Source organism: Pongo pygmaeus, chromosome 8 (assembly GCF_028885625.2).
Source record: "Pongo pygmaeus isolate AG05252 chromosome 8, NHGRI_mPonPyg2-v2.0_pri, whole genome shotgun sequence".
Taxonomy (NCBI): Eukaryota; Metazoa; Chordata; class Mammalia; order Primates; family Hominidae; genus Pongo; species Pongo pygmaeus.
The window spans coordinates 131048163-131064643 of record NC_072381.2 but is presented as its reverse complement, the minus strand read 5'-3'; the positions used below and the strand labels follow the sequence as shown (position 1 = coordinate 131064643).

At 40.4% G+C, this 16481-nt stretch overlaps 1 protein-coding gene across 2 annotated transcripts in view; it reads left to right on the top strand.

Moving 5' to 3' along the window:
- The window catches only part of TEX36 (testis expressed 36), a 103082-nt gene that overhangs the window by 26406 nt on the left and 60195 nt on the right, over positions 1–16481 (top strand). The window contains exon 4 of one of the 2 annotated variants that reach the window (XM_054435524.2): positions 1536–3365. The exons of the other annotated variant lie outside the window; for it this stretch is intronic. Coding sequence (XP_054291499.1) covers positions 1536–1832 — 297 coding nt within the window. The 3' untranslated portion in view covers positions 1833–3365. Of the gene's footprint in view, positions 1–1535; positions 3366–16481 lie in introns of those variants that run through there. 2 annotated transcript variants of the gene reach the window in all.

Below are 16481 nucleotides of genomic sequence, written 5' to 3'. Positions count from 1 at the left end.
TTCCTGGACTTCAGCCGGGAGCTCAAAGATGTGGCCCTGATTTCCCTAATCAAGTTGAAATCCCGGAATTTCAGTTGCAGATTCTTTTCTTTCTGTTTCCCTCCCTCCTTTCCATTTTGTGAATTTGCACAATTCAGTACATTTCGTAGTCACATTATTAGCAAGCATTTAGACTTCATCATAAATTTTACTCGCTACTTTCCTTGAAGCTCTTTCCCCTATTTTCATCATGCCTTTCTTTTACTTGTTTTTCAGTTTGCTGGAGTATCCTCAAGTCATTCTTTAGAAGCTGACTTGGACATTGTGCCCCATGTCATACACTTGTCCCTCCAGTGCCACTCTCCTCTTCTCCCTACTCTGGTTCCGTGGGCTGATCTATGTGGAGTACATTCCTCCCCAGTCCCCTCGGTCCTGGAGCCATTGCACAGCCCCTTGGGGTGTCCCTACACATACCCACATGTATGTAGACAGTCCCTTTATAGACTGTCCTCGAATTACTCTAATTGGAATGTGGCCTGCGTCTCCTGCTGCGAATCTGACACAGACCCTTCATCACAGAAACCTCACTTTACTGATGTGAAGTCTATGTAATGTAATGTCCATTTCCTCTCAGTCACTCATGTCAGTATAGTGTTTTCTTTCTTAGTTTTCATCTAGTTGTGAGCAAACAGAAGGTACAATTTTGAGTACACAGTAATTATCAGCTTCACACGTAAGGTGCTGAGAGTGAATGAGGAAGCCTGTGGGCCAGGACCCAAAGGTGCTGGGTCCTTCAGGGAGCCCTTAGGGTTGGGAAAGAATTCAGCCTCCTCAGACTTTTCAGAGAAAGGGTCATCGTTGGTCCCACTGAGTGCTGGGGGGCAGCTCAGTGCTGGGGAGCAGGGAGGGTCGGGGGTGTTGGGAGTGAAGGGAACCTACCTGGGTCCCTAGGATTGAGGCTGGCTAACAGTCTGTTTCTGGCTGGATTCTCTCTGGTTCTGCCTTCCATGTCTCTAAAAGCCCAGGCACCTTGGTGGCACCAGAAGACTGTGAGGACAATAACAGAACCCTGCCAGGGTTTTGTGAGTGTCAATTCATAACCTTCAACAGGTTGGTAAAGGAGACCTTGAGACAGTTGTCATAGTGTTTATTTAAACATATACATGTCAAGTAACTGATTTTAAGAAAGACCTCAGAACTATGTGACTGAGGCTGGGCACGGTGGCTCACGCCTGTAATCCTAGCGCTTTGGGAGGCTGAGGCAGACAGATTGCCTGAGCTTAGGAGTTCAAGACCAACCTGGGCAACATGGCAAAACCCCGTCTCTACTAAAAATACAAAAACTTAGCCAGGCGTGGTGGCGTCCACCTGTAGTTCCAGCTACTGAGGAGGCTAAGGCATGAGAATTGCTTGAACCTGGGAGGCAGAGGCTGCAGTGAGCTGAGATCGTGCCACTTAACTCCAGCCTGGGCGACAGAGCAAGACTCTGTCTCAAAAAAAAAAGAACTATGTGACCTTGAATATTTTCCTTCTAATCTTGTAATTCTTCTCTCCAGGGCCTGGGACGTAAGAAGATCTCTCCAGATAAGAGGCAACACATTTCAAGAAATTTTAATCTCTGGGCATGTGACTATGTTCCATCTTGTCTTGATGGTTTTTCAAATAACCAAATATCATACGTGTATAAAGAAGCCGTGGTGGTCTCAAGCTTCAGACGCTTTCCACGATGCTATAAAGAGATATGGAACACTTTTACATTTCTTCCTGAGCGAAGCTATACAGAGGTTTTGAAAAAGAAGCCCAAAGTAAGGTTCACTGTTGACAAAAAGGTTGTTTCTTCACTGGAGTCCTAATCCTCCCAGAAGATTTTTGATGAATTTTGTAATACTGGTATTTCATCAGACATCCTAAAAGTATGTTTTCTGATCCAGCACTACTATTTAATTTTTAAAGTACTTTTATGATTTTTATAATGTCAAAAAACATTCAAATCCTTGTGAAATGAATATGTGATGACATACGCATGTGTAAATAAACTTTTCAGATGGCCACATTTACTTTTGGGGAGTTTTGAAAAGTACATCCTTAATATACGGTCACATTTTCATTCTGAAATTTCAAACCATACAGAGGAAACAAAAGTCCTCCTTGATTTCACCACATCTCCAATCCTGTATGTCCTCAGAAGTAAGTTAACTACTTGTTTTTAATCTGCATTTACAATCATATACATGTGCATAACACATTAAATTTTCAACATTACTATGTTACACAGTGCAAAATATTCTACAACTTTTGTTTTGTTCTGTTTTGAGACAGTCTCTGTCTCCCAGGCTGGAGTGCAGTGGCACTATCTCGACTCATTGCAACCTCTGCCTTCTGGGTTCAAGCGATTCTCCTGCCTCAGCCTTCCCAGTAGCTGGGATTACAGGTGTGCACCACCACACTGGCTAACTTTTGTATTTTTAGTAGAGATGAGGTCTCACCTTCTTGGCCAGGCTGGTCTTGAATTCCTGGCCCCAAGTGACCCTCCCACCTCGGCCTCCCAAAGTGCTGGGATTACAGGCATGAGCCACCGCGCCTGGCCTTCTATAGCTTTCTTTTGATACTTAATAATGTGTCTTGGAATTCTTGCAGAGTTATAAGAATAGACTGATTTTTTAAAAAATCGCTGCCTATATTCTCAAATACAAATTCACTCTGTTTTAAATAATTATCTTAATAGACATTTGAATCATTTCTAGTGTTTTTGCTGTTAGACACAGTGGTACATGAACATGCTTGATCAGCCTCTCTGGATACATGTTTCCCTGCACCTCTGGAGCAGATAGACTCTGAAAAGTTGCTTTGTTAGTGCTTGGTTGACCGTAATGCACAAAGTGTTGAGAAATAATGCATTGACTTTGAAAAAGACTGGACCAATTGAACTCCTACCAACAGTATCTGTGAATTTCTGTTTTATACCCTCTCACATTATCATTTAAATATTTAAGGATATTTAAGGGGAAAAAAGGTACCTTGTTATTTTCTTATTTTGCATTTCTCTATTTATTAGTGAAGTTGAGTATCTTTTCCCATGCAGTGGCCTCCTCTATTTCCTTTCTATAGACTGACAATGTCCCCATCATTCCATACCACCATTTTCTTGTTTATCTTGAATTTTTTCCTGTACATGAATTTTAGAATAAGCTTGTAAGGTAAACAAACAAACAACAACAAAAATAACATTGCCAATGTGATAGGCATTTCCCCAAATTTAGCTTTTAATTTATGGGAAAACCAACACCTTTATACTGTATCTTCCCCTTTGTTTGAATTTACTTTATGTCCTTCAGTAAAGTTTATAATTTTCCTCACATGGGTCTGATGTGTTTCTTTTCCATGTTTATTCCTGTATATTTTGATATTCTATTGGCTATTTTGATATTCTATGGCTATTTTGAATGTTTTAATTGCACTTTTAGATTGATTTTGGCAGACGCATAAGAAAGCTATTGATTTCTATATATGAATCTTCTACTTGGTAACCCGGCTAAACTTCTAATAATAAATAAATAAATATTCTATAAAATAAAAAGAAAGTTCTAATAATGTTTCAGTTGATTCTCTTCTGGATTTTTCTAAATGGAAAATTATGTCATTCATAAAAGTGATAATTCTTTTATGTCATTTCCAACATTTATATTTTTCCCATCTTATTGCACTGGATAGGGCCTCCGGTACAATTGGAATATTATTACAGAGAGTATATATCCTCATTTTCTTTTTCTTTTCTTTTTAAGAGACAGGATCTAGCTCTGTTGCCCAGGCTGGAGGGCAGTGGTGCCATCATAGCTCACTGCGGCCTCAAACTCTTAGTCTCAAGTGATTCTCCCATGCAGTGAGAACTACAGGAGCATGCCACCACACTCAACTAATTTTTAAATTTTTTTTGTAAAGATGGGCTCTAGCTATGTTGCCCAGGCTGGTCTTGAACTCCTGGCCTCAAGCAGTCCTCCTGTGCTGGGATTAGAGGCATAAGCCACCATGCTTGATCCTGATTTCTTTTTATATTAAGGTGTTAAGCCTTTGTGTCAAATATATTTCTTTTTTAAAAAATTTTTTATTATTACTATTATACTTTAAGTTCTAGGGTACATGTGCACAACATGCAGGTTTGTTACATATGTATGCATGTGCCATGTTGGTGTGCTGCACCCGTTAACTCGTCATTTATATTAGCTATATCTCCTAATGCTATCCCTCCCCCCTCCCCCCACCCCATGACAGGCCCTGGCGTGTGACGTTCCCCACCCTGTGTCCAGGTGTTCTCATTGTTCAATTCCCACCTATGAGTGAGAACATGCGGTGTTTGGTTTTCTGTCCTTGTGATAGTTTGTTGAGAATGATGGTTTCTGGCTTCATCCATGTCCCTACAAAGGACATGAACTCATCCTTTTTTATGGCTGCATAGTATTCCATGGTGTATATGTGTCACATTTTCTTAATCCAGTCTGTCATTGGTGGACATCTGGGTTGGTTCCAAGTCTTTGCTATTGTGAATAGTGCCACAATAAACATACGTGTGCATGTGTCTTTATAGCAGCGTGATTTATAATCCTTTGGGTATATGCCCAGTAATGGGATGGCTGGGTCAAATGGTATTTCTAGTTCTACACCCTTGAGGAATCGCCACACTGTCTTCCACAATGGTTGACCTAGTTTACAGTCCCACTAACAGTGTAAAAGTGTTCCTATTTCTCCACATCCTCTCCAGCACCTGTTGTTTCCTGACTTTTTAATGATCGCCATTCTAACTGGTGTGAGATGGTATCTCATTGTGGTTTTCATTTGCATTTCTCTGATGGCCAGTGATGATAAGCATTTTTTCATGTGTCTGTTGGCTGCATAAATGTCTTCCTTTGAGAAGTGTCTGTTCATATCCTTTGCCCACTTTTTGATGGGATTGTTTGATTTTTTCTTGTAAATTTGTTTAAGCTCTTTGTAGAATCTGGGTATTAGCCCTTTGTCAGACGGGTAGATTGTAAAAATTTTCTCCCATTCTGTAGGTTGCCTGTTCACTCTGATGGTAGTTTCTTTTGTTGTGCGGAAGCTCTTTAGTTTGATTAGATCCCATTTGTCAATTTTGGCTTTTGTTGCCATTGCTTTTGGTGTTTTAGTCATGAAGTCCTTGCCAATGCCTATGGCCTGAATGGTATTGTCTAGGTTTTCTTCTAGGCTTTTTATGGTTTTAGGTCTAATATTTAAGTCTTTAATCCATCTTGAATTAATTTTTGTACAAGGTGTAAGGAAGGGATCCAGTTTCAGCTTTCTGCATATGGCTAGCCAGTTTTCTTATCACCATTTATTAAACAGGGAATCCTTTCCCCATTTCTTGTTTTTGTCAGGTTTGTCAAAGATCAGATGGTTGTAGATGTGTATTATTTCCGAGGGCTCTATTCTGTTCCATTGGTCTATATCTCTGTTTTGGTACCAGTACCATGCTGTTTTGGTTACTTGTAGTATAGTTCGAAGTCAGGTAGTGTGATGCCTCCAGCTTTCTTCTTTTGGCTTAGGATTGTCTTGGCAATGTGGGCTCTTTTTTGGTTCCATATTAACTTTAAAGTAGTTTTTTTCCAATTCTGTGAAGAAAGTCATTGTTAGCTTGATGGGGATGGCATTGAATCTATAAATTACCTTGGGCACTATGGCCATTTTCACAATATTGATTCTTCCTATCCATGAGCATGGAATATTCTTCCATTTGTTTGTGTCCTCTTTTATTTCATTGAGCAGTGGTTTGTAGTTCTCCTTGAAGAGTTCCTTCACAAATACCTTGTAAGTTGGATTCCTAGGTATTCTCTTTGAAGCAATTGTGAACGGGAGTTCACTCATGATTTGGCTCACTGTTTGTCTGTTACTGGTGTATAGGAACGCTTGTGATTTTTGCACATTGATTTTGTATCCTGAGATTTTGCTGAAGTTACTTATCAGCTTAAGGAGATTTGGGGCTGAGATGATGGGGTTTTCTAAATATAAAATCATGTCATCTGCAAACAGGGACAATTTGACTTCCTCTTTTCCTAACTGAATACGTTTTATGTCTTTCTTCTGCCTGATTGCCCTGGCCAGAACTTCCAATACTATGTTGAATAGAAGTGGTGAGAGAGGGCATCCCTGTCTTGTGCCAGTTTTCAAAGGGAATGCTTCCAGTTTTTGCCCTTTCAGTATGATATTGGCTGTGGGTTTGTCATAAATAGCTCTTATTATTTTGAGATTCGTCCCATCAATACCTAGTTTATTGAGAGTTTTTAGCATGAAGCGCTGTTGAATTTTGTCAAAGGCCTTTTCTGCATCTATTGAGATAATCATGTGGTTTTTGTCTTTGGTTCTGTTTATATGATGGATTACGTTCATTGATTTGCATATGTTGAACCAGCCTTGCATCCCAGGGATGAAGCCAACTTGATCATGGTGGATAAGCTTTTTGATGTGCTGCTGGTTTAGGTTTGCCAGCATTTTATTGAGGATTTTTGCATGAATGTTCATCAGGGATATTGGTCTAAAATTCTCTTTTTTTGTTGTGTCTCTGCCAGTCTTTGGTATTATGATGATGTTGGCCTCATAAAATGATTTAGGGAGGATTCCCTCTTTTTCTATTGATTGGAATAGTTTCAGAAGGAATGGTATCAGCTCCTCCTTGTACCTCTGGTAGAATTCAGCTGTGAATCCATCTGGTCCTGGACTTTTTTTGGTTGGTAAGCTATTAATTATTGCCTCAATTTCAGAACCTGTTATTGATCTATTCAGGGATTCAACTTCTTCTTGGTTTAGTCTTGGGAGGGTGTATGTGTCCAGGAGTTTATCCATTTCTTCTAGATTTTCTAGTTTATTTGTGTAGAGGTGTTTATAGTATTCTCTGATGGCAGTTTGTATTTCTGTGGGATCGGTGGTGATATTCCCTTGATCATTTTTTATTGCGTCTATTTGATTCTTCTCTCTTTTCTTCTTTATTAATCTTGCTAGTGGTCTATCAATTTTGTTGATCTTTTCAAAAAGCCAGCTCCTGGATTCACTGATTTTTTGAAGGGTTTTTTTTATGTCTCTATCTCCTTCAGTTCTGCTCTGATCTTAGTTATTTCTTGCCCCTTCTGCTAGTTTTTTAATGTGTTTGCTCTTTCTTCTCTAGTTCTTTTAATTGTGATGTTAGGGTATGGATTTTAGATCTTTCCTGCTTTCTCTTGTGGGCATTTAGTGCTATAAATTTCCCTCTACACACTGCTTTAAATGTGTCCCAGAGATTCTGGTACAATGTGTCTTTGTTCTCATTGGTTTCAAAGAACATCTTTATTTCTGCCTTCATTTCGTTATGTACCCAGTAGTCATTCAGGAGCAGGTTGTTCAGTTTCCATGTAGTTGAGCAGTTTTGAGTGAGTTTCTTAATCCTGAGTTCTAGTTTGATTGCACTGTGGTCTGAGAGACAGTTTGTTATAATTTCTGTTCTTTTACATTTGCTGAGGAGTGATTTACTTCCAACTATGTGGTCAGTTTTGGAATAAGTGTGATGTGGTGCTGAGAAGAATGCATATTCTGTTGAATTGGGGTGGAGAGTTCTGTAGATGTCTATTAGGTCTGCTTGGTGCAGAGCTGATTTCAATTCCTGGATGTCCTTGTTAACTTTCTGTCTCGTGGATCTGTCCAATGTTGACAGTGGGGTGTTAAAGTCTCCCTTATTATTGTGTGGGAGTCTAAGTCTTTTTGAAGGCCTCTAAGGACTTGCTTTATGAATCTGGGTGCTCCTGTATTGGGTGCATATATATTTAGGATAATTAGCTCTTCTTGATAAATTGGTCCCTTTACCATTATGTAATGGCCTTCTTTGTCTCTTTTGATCTTTGTTGGTTTAAAGTCTGTTTTATCAGAGACTAGGATTGCAACCCCTGCTTCTTTTTTGTTTTCCATTTGCTTGGCAGATCTTCCTTCATCCCTTTATTTTGAGCCTATGCGTGTCTTTGCACTTGAGATATGTCTCCTGAATACAGCACACTGATGGGTCTTGACTCTTTATCCAATTTGCCAGTCTGTGTCTTTTAATTGGAGCATTTAGCCCATTTACATTTAAAGTTAATATTGTTATGTGTGAATTTGATCCTGTCATTATGATGTTTGATGTTTGCTCATTAGTTGATGCAGTTTCTTCCTAGCATTGATGGTCTTTACAATTTGACATGTTTTTGCAGTGGCTGGTGCCGGTTTTTCCTTTCCATGTTTAGCGCTTCCTTCAGGAGCTCTTGTAAGGCAGGCCTGGTGGTGAGAAAATCTCTCAGCATTTGTTTGTCTGTAAAGGATTTTATTTCGCCTTCACTTATGAAGCTTAGTTTGGCTGGATGTGAAGTTCTGTGTTGAAAATTCTTTAAGAATGTTTAATATTGGCCTCCCACTGTCTTCTGGCTTGTAGAGTTTCTGCCGAGAGATCTGCTTTTAGTCTGATGGGCTTCCCTTTGTGGGTAACCCGACATTTCTCTCTGGCTGCCCTTAACATTTTTTCCTTCATTTCAACTTTGGTGAATCTGACAATTATGTGTCTTGGAGTTGCTCTTCTTGAGGAGTATCTTTGTGGCATTCTCTGTATTTCCTGAATTTGAATGTTGGCCTGCCTCACTAGGTTGGGGAAGTTCTCATGGATAATATCCTGAAGAGTATTTTCCAAGTTGGTTCCATTCTCCCTGTCTCTTTCAGGTACACCAATCAAACGTAGATTTGTTCTTTTCACATAGTCCCATATTTCTTGGAGGCCTTGTTATTTCTTTTTACTCTTTTTTCTCTAAACTTCTATTCTTGCTTCATTTCATTCATTTGATCGTCAATCACTGATACCCTTTCTTCCAGTTGATCGAATCGGCTACTGAAGCTTGTGCATACGTCATGTAGTTCTCATGCCATGGTTTTCAGCTCCATCAGGTCATTTAAGGACTTCTCTACTCTGTTTATTAAATCTAGTTAGCCATTCATCTAATCTTTTTTCAAGTTTTTTAGCTTCTTTGCGATGGGTTCGAACATCCTCCTTTAGCTTGGAGAAGTTTGTTATTACTGATCGTCTGAAGCCTTCTTCTCCCAACTCGTCAAAGTCATCCTCTGTCCAGCTTTGTTCTGTTGCTGCCGAGGAGCTGCATTCCTTTGGAGGAGAAGAGGCACTCTGATTTTTAGAATTTTCAGTTTTTCTGCTCTGGTTTCTCCCCATCTTTGTGGTTTTATCTACCTTTGGTCTTTGATGATGGTGACATACAGATGGGGTTTTGTTGTGGATGTCCTTTCTATTTGTTAGTTTTCCTTCTAACAGTCAGGACCCTCAGCTGCAGGTCTGTTGGAGTTTGCTGGAGGTCCACTCAGGACCTTGTTTGCCTGAGTATCACCAGCAGAAGCTGCAGAATAGCAAATATTGCAGAACGACAAATGTTGTTGCCTGCTCCTTCCTCTGGAAGCTTCGTCTCAGAGGGGCACCCGGCTGTATGAGATGTCAGTCAGCCCCTACTGGTAGGTGTCTCCCAGCGAGGCTACTCAGGGGTCAGAGACCCACTTGAGGAGGCAGTCTGTCTGTTCTCAGATCTCAAACTCCATGCTGGGAGAACCACTACTCTCTTCAAAGCTGTCAGACAGGGACGTTTAAGTCTGCAGAAGTTTCTGCTGCCTTTTGTTTGGCTATGCCCTGCCCCCAGAGGTGAAGTCTACAGAGGCAGGCAGGCCTCCTTGAGCTGTGGTGGGCTGCACTCAGTTTGAGCTTCCCCATGCTTTGTTTACCTACTCAAGCCTCAGCAATGGCAGACGCCCCTCCCCCAGCCTCGCTGCCACCTTGCAGTTTGATCTCAGACTGCTGTGCTAGCAGTGACCGAGGCTCTGTGGGCGTGGGACCCTCTGAGCCAGGCGCGGGATATAATCTCCTGGTGTGCTGTTTGCTAAGGCCATTGGAAAAGCACAGTATTACGGTGGGAGTGTCCCGATTTTCCAGGTAACATCTGTCACGGCTTCCCTTTGCTAGGAAAGGGAATTCCCTGACCCCTTGTGCTTCCTGGGTGAGACAATGCTCCGCCCTGCTCTGTGGGCTGCACCCACTGTCTGACAAGCCCCAGTGAGATGAACCCAGTAACTCAGTTGGAAATGTAGAAATCATCCGTCTTCTGCATCACTCACATTGGGAGCTGCAGACTGGAGCTATTCCTATTCGGCCATCTTGGAACCTCCTCTGTGTCAAATGTATTTCAAGTGTTTTATCTAATTTGTTGTTTTTTGTTCCTCTTTGCTTATAAACTTTATTTCTTAGAGCAGTTTCAGGTTTACAGAAAAATTGACTGGAAAGTTCAGAGTTCCTGTATACCCACTCTCCCGCTTATCTCCACAGTTTACCCTACTGTTAACATCTTGCTTTGCTGTGGTACACATCATATAAAAGCCCTGCATATTTTAACACAGTAAAATGAATGAAATTTTTATTTAATGGCTTCAGGATTTCATGTCTTGCTGAGGACTTCCTTTGCTTGAGCTTATTAAATAATTCTGAGTTTGTGCTATGGTTGTACGTCTGGAGTGACATTATAGCAAATAATGTTCTGGTCTTTATTGAGATAATCTTATGTTTTTCTACATTAATCTGTTAATATAATAAGGTGTATCAATGGATTTTCTAAACTTCAGCCATTCTAGCATTCTTGGGACAAACTCTAGTTGTTATGAGGTATTATGCTTTTGATACATTCAGAATTCGATGTGCAATTATCTTACTTGCAGTTGTTTAGTTTTTAAACTTCTGCAATTATTATTTTAGCTTTCAGTTGAAGACAGCTTTCTCTCCTTTTCTATCTTCTGACACCGCTTATATAAATTGCAAATACCTATAGAATTTGCCAGGAAAGCTCCTGGACCTGGGGCTGTTTTCGGGTGCAAATCTTGGCATGTCTTTTCCATTTATTTTTATGGAGATTGGTCTGTGTGGTACTTCCATTTTTTTCTTTTTCTAATTTTGATCATTTTTATTTTTAGAGGAAACCATTTGTTTTACATGGATTTGTAAAATGTTGGTGTTTTAATACAGTTCTCTTTTTTAAGGCTCTTAAAGTCACATCCTGTCCTTTGACATTTTGAATGTTTACGTGCCTTTGCTCTGTTTACCAACTCTACATTTTTGTTGCTGTTGTTTGCTTTTGATCTCGTTAATGTATGCTTTCATGTTTACTAATTCCTTTCTTGAGCTTAGTTTGATTTTCTTTTTCTGGCTTCTCAAGGTGAAAACGTAACTCAATTATTTCCAGTCTTTCCTGTTTTCTTGTAAATGTAGTTAAGGCTACTCCCTCAGAATGCCACTATACATAGACACATCATGGTGTTCTTGTTATTGTCCATTTTTAAATAGCTTGCAGTTGTTTTCTTTCTTTTTATTTTTTGTTTTACTTTGTTTTGTTGGTCTTGAGACAGGGTCTCGCTCTGTTGCCTAGGCTGGTGTGCAGTGGCATAATCATGTCTCACTGCAACCTTGACCTCTGGGGTTCAAGTGGTCCTCCCCCCTCAGCCTCCCAAGTAGCTGGAACTACAGGTGCACACCACCACAGCTGGCTATATTGTATTTTTTGTGGAGACAGGGTTTCACCGTGTTGCCCAGACGGTCTCAAACTCCTGAGCTAAAGAGATCCTCCCACCCGGGCCTCCTCAAATACTGGGATTATCGATGTGAGCCTCTGCTCCTGGTCTGTTTTCTTTCTTAATTCAATAGTTATTAAGAAGTGTATTTGATTTTTTTCTTTTATTATTATTTTTCATTGTCAATATTTTATTAATTAATTTCTGCATTGTGGTCAGTGATTAAGATTTGTATGATTTCTGCTTACTGAAAATTTTAAAATGTTCTTGAGGCTTAACACATAGTCAATTTCTGTCACTGTTTTACATGTATTTGACAAGAATACACAATCTCCCTTTTACATAATTTTTTCTAGAGGGAATAATTATAGGGCCATAGAAAGTTGCAAAAAAAATTCTACAGAAAGATTCTGCCTATTTTTTACCCAGTTTTCTCCAATGCTAATATCTGGCATAACTCTGGTAAAATAGAATATTCATTTTCTATTGCTGTGCATATTAGTCCATTTTCTGTTGCTTAGGATAGGATATCTGGAATGATAATTTAAAATTACAAACTACAAGTGTAATTTATAAGGAAAAGAAATTTATTTCTTACAGTTATGGAGGCTGAGAAGTCCAGAGCCAAGGGGCTGCGTCTGATGAGGGCCTTCTTGCTAGTGAGGACTCTCTGAAGAGTCCCCAGGGTGAATAGGATAGCCCATGGAGAGGGGGTTGGGCATGCCAATGTGCTGTCTCAGGTCTTTCTTTCTCTTATTATCAAGGCACCTGTTCCCCTTCCATGATAACCTATTAACCATGAATCCATGAATGGATGAATCCATTCATAAGAACAGAGCCCTTATAACCCAATCACCTCTAAAAGATCCCATCTCTCAATGCTGTCACATTGGAGATTAAGTGTTAACATGAATTTTGGAGGGAAAATATTAAAACTATAGTACTGTGTAACAAGTGACTACAAATTTAGTGGCTTATAACAACACCATTTAACACACAGCTCTGCAGGCCAGAAGTCTGGGTGCACGTGGTGAGGTCTTCTGCTCAAGGTCTTACAGGCTAAAATTGAGGTGCACTCTCATCAGAGGCTGGGGGTTCTCTTTCATGTTTGTGTGGTTGTGGCACAATTCAGTTCCTTGTGGTTGGAGGACTGAGATTTCCTGCTTCCTCATTTGCTGTTAGCCAGGGGCCTTCTCAGCTCCTTGCTACATGGCCCCCTCCATCTCCAATTCCAGCAATGGAAAACCTCGAGTGGAATGCCTCTCATGTGTTGCAATCTCTTTCACCAGAAAGAGTTCGATGCCCTTTTTAAGGGGATCACCTGATTGGGCTTGACGCAACCAGGATAACCTTCATATTTTAAGGTTGAGTTGAGACCTTAATTCATCTGAAAAATCCCTTTTGCCATGTAACATAACATAATCATGGGACTGATACAGCATCATATTCACAGGTGCTGACACACTCAAGGGCAGGGGATTATACAAGAGTGAGGTTCATTGAAGGTCATCTTAGAATTCTGTGTGCCATAAATATCATAACCAAGAAATTGATATTGGTACAATCCACAAGCCTTATTCAGATTTCACAGTTTTATGTGTGTGTGTGTGTGTGTGTGTGTTTGTGTGTGTTTTGCTAGCTATAAAATTAGATTATATCTAGCTTCTTAATGAGCTAATCATGTCTGACATTTACATAATATGCACACTTGGGAATTAGGTAGGGTATTTCAGTATTGTTTTTTTATTTTCAGTTTTCTCTTAGCTATAGAATTTTTTTTCAATTATGTCCCTGACTATTTTCTGTCCTCCATTTTCTTCGAGAATGTGTCTTAGATGGCTACTTAAATACCTGGCTCTATCTTCCTCAGCTCTCAAGCATTCCTTTATATTTTTTGTCTACTTATCTATTTGCACTGGTTTCTGGGAGAATTCCCGAACTTCATCTTCCAGCTTACTAAGTGGCTCTTCAATGATCCATTCTGCTATTTAGCCAATCTGTTGAGGGTTTTCTTGTAACCAAACAACATTTTAACTTCTAAGGTCTCTATTTGGCTTTTGTTTGTGGGTGTGATATTTGATTCTGCCTGATAACGATTTTACTTATTTCTATAGCTTGTTATTTTTCTCCACCCACTTGGCTTCCTTGGGTATTGTTGTGTCTATTTGCCTTTATTGCATGGTGCAAACATTTTGTGACTTGGTTTTATGCTCATGTTGTTTTTTTGTTTGTTTGTTTTGTTTTGTTTTGTTTTAGGTGAAGTCTCGCTCTGTCACCTAGGCTGGAGTGCAGTGGCATGATCTGGGCTCACTGCAATCTCTGCCTTTTCAGGCAATTCTCTTGCCTCAGTCTCCTGAGTATCTGAGATTACAGGTGTGTGCCACCATGCCCAGCTAATTTTTTTTTTTTTTTTGAGACAGAGTCTCACTCTGTTGCTCAGTCTGGAGTGCAGTGGTGCGATCTCCGCTCACTGCAAGCTCCACCTCTGGGGTTCATGCCATTCTCCTGCCTCAGCCTCCCAAGTAGCTGGGATTATGGGCACCCACCACCAAGCCTGGCTAATTTTTTGTATTTTTAGTAGAGACAGGGTTTCACTGTGTTAGCCAGATGGTCTCGATCTCCTGACTTCGTGATCCGCCCTCCTCGGCCTCCCAAAGTGCGGGGATTACAGGCGTAAGCCATCGTGCCTGGCCTAATTTTTGTATTTTTACTAGAGATGGGGTTTCGCCATGTTGGCCAGGCTGGTCTCAAACTCCTGACCTCAAATGATCGGCCCACCTCAGCCTCCCAATGTGCTGGGATTACAGTTGCTTTCTGAGGATCCTTGATAGCTCACCTGTGAGCAGTATGTATGTTCTTCTCACACTGTCTGCATGAAGGTGGTTGAGAGGCAGAAAAGACTGCCCCAGGTGTGTCCACTAGCTCCTTTTCTGGGTAGGGGCTCCCAGCCTGTTTACTGCCACCTTTCTGGGACACTGCCCTGCCCTCCTGACCCAAGTGATAACTCTCAATTCATCCGCTTTGTCACTGACACGGATCTAGTTCATCACTTTGCACAGAGAATGTGCTGAGGACAGCCCTGGCAGAGAACCTCTATGAATAACCTCGTCAAATGCCCTGGACCCTGCCTCTTCTCAAATTCACTGCCTCCATGCCAGCACCCCTGAACAGTCAATACATTTGTAGCCGACCTGACCTGTGCCCAATTTGATCCTATCTTCCATTACTTAGAAAATTGGGATCACTTGTCATAGATAGAAGGCAATCTAAAAGTAAATACAATGGAAAAACCAACCAACCAACCAACCAACCAACCAACCAACCAACCAATACGATTAAATTCCAGCTGGACATTGTTGCCTCCTAAAGACCTCTTGTCTGAGGCCTGGTCTCCGTTTGTTGAAATAGGGAATTAGTAAGTATTAGAGAGGTGTTGGACATTACCACCAAACCCAAGGTTTTCTCCTCAGCCTAAACAGAAGGTTTGAAATAGAAAAAAAAAAAAAAAACCTTTCTTAAGATGTAAGTCAATATTATTTAATGTCACACCTGGCAGCCACCTAAACTCCCTCCCACACTTTAGGAGATACATACGACTACGGGATTTTATGTTCACTAAAATGAAATCTTAAAAAATGACACAAATAAAGAGAATATCAAATGACGTTTCACATATCTTAAATTAGTAAGCATCGTAGTTTCCATTTTTTATTCCTTTTTCTGAGGGAAACTTGGTAGCTTCTCTCCTATCCTCTGTTTCAAAGAGATACTGTTTTTGTTGTGGTTTGTTTCAACAGAATGCCATTTAACAGGCAGGTTTGTGACATCAGAGGCTTGCAATGTGCATAACTCTCAAGCTTGTATCTGACGCACAGGTTACACGGCTTTATCTCTGCCTGTGCTAAGGTTTCTGCAAGGCCCTGTCTTTGCCTTCGACATGTAGGAGGTTTGTTCTCCACCAGGTGGATTTTCTTTTCTTCTCCCAGGGAGTCCTCACAAAATCCTCACTTGTGGAGCCTTCTGCCTCTTCTCTCCTTTCTCTGCCGAAACACCAACAGTCTCTAACAGGAGTGACACTTAATTCCATTTATGGGAAGTGAAATTCAAAAAATTACCCAAAAGACATACAGAACCAAATCTGCAATTATGTGGAGGGACACAGAGATAAGTGAGTGGGAAGGGTATATTTACCACCTATGGAAACGCAAATTAGATAACCTCCCCTTAAAACCAGTCTTTCTTAATAGTTTTCTACAAAAGAGATAACACTGTCCAACCACCTCACAATTCTCAATCCAGTGAGTCAAAAACAAAAGGATACTGCACAGGAATGGAGGGGTAGGTCCTGGGGACTCTAGTGTAGATGTCCCCAATACAACAGCCCACTTTACAAAAATAAAAGTCTTTAATAACTTGGCACAATGTCAGTGACTTGCTGTTGTTGGTTCCTTGTTTTAATGTGTTGTTCTGAACAAAGGAATAAACAGCCAGTTAAAGAAACCCCAACTTACTAATCAAATACATGAAGGTGTTTATAGATTTCTTCTGTTTTAATGCATTAGAGTTGGATTTGTGCCATCTGAGAGAAGACTTAGACACTAAAATAACACCCGAGGGTAATAACGTTTCATAGCAAAGCTGTCTAGTACCCATTCTAGACCCATACTAGGAATCTTCAGTCACTTTTCGTGCATGTAGCAGGCATCTGCATAACTATTGAGCATCTAATTTATATTTGCAAAAATCAGATGTAAAGGCCCTCAGACATGATGGTTAGAAGGGCAAAGTGATGATTTCCTATATGAAATCAACTTTAAAATGCCTGCCTCTTTTTAGAGAGGTACATTCTCATTTGGTCTGCTTTAGCATTTAGGACCATGACTTAAAGGTTGCCT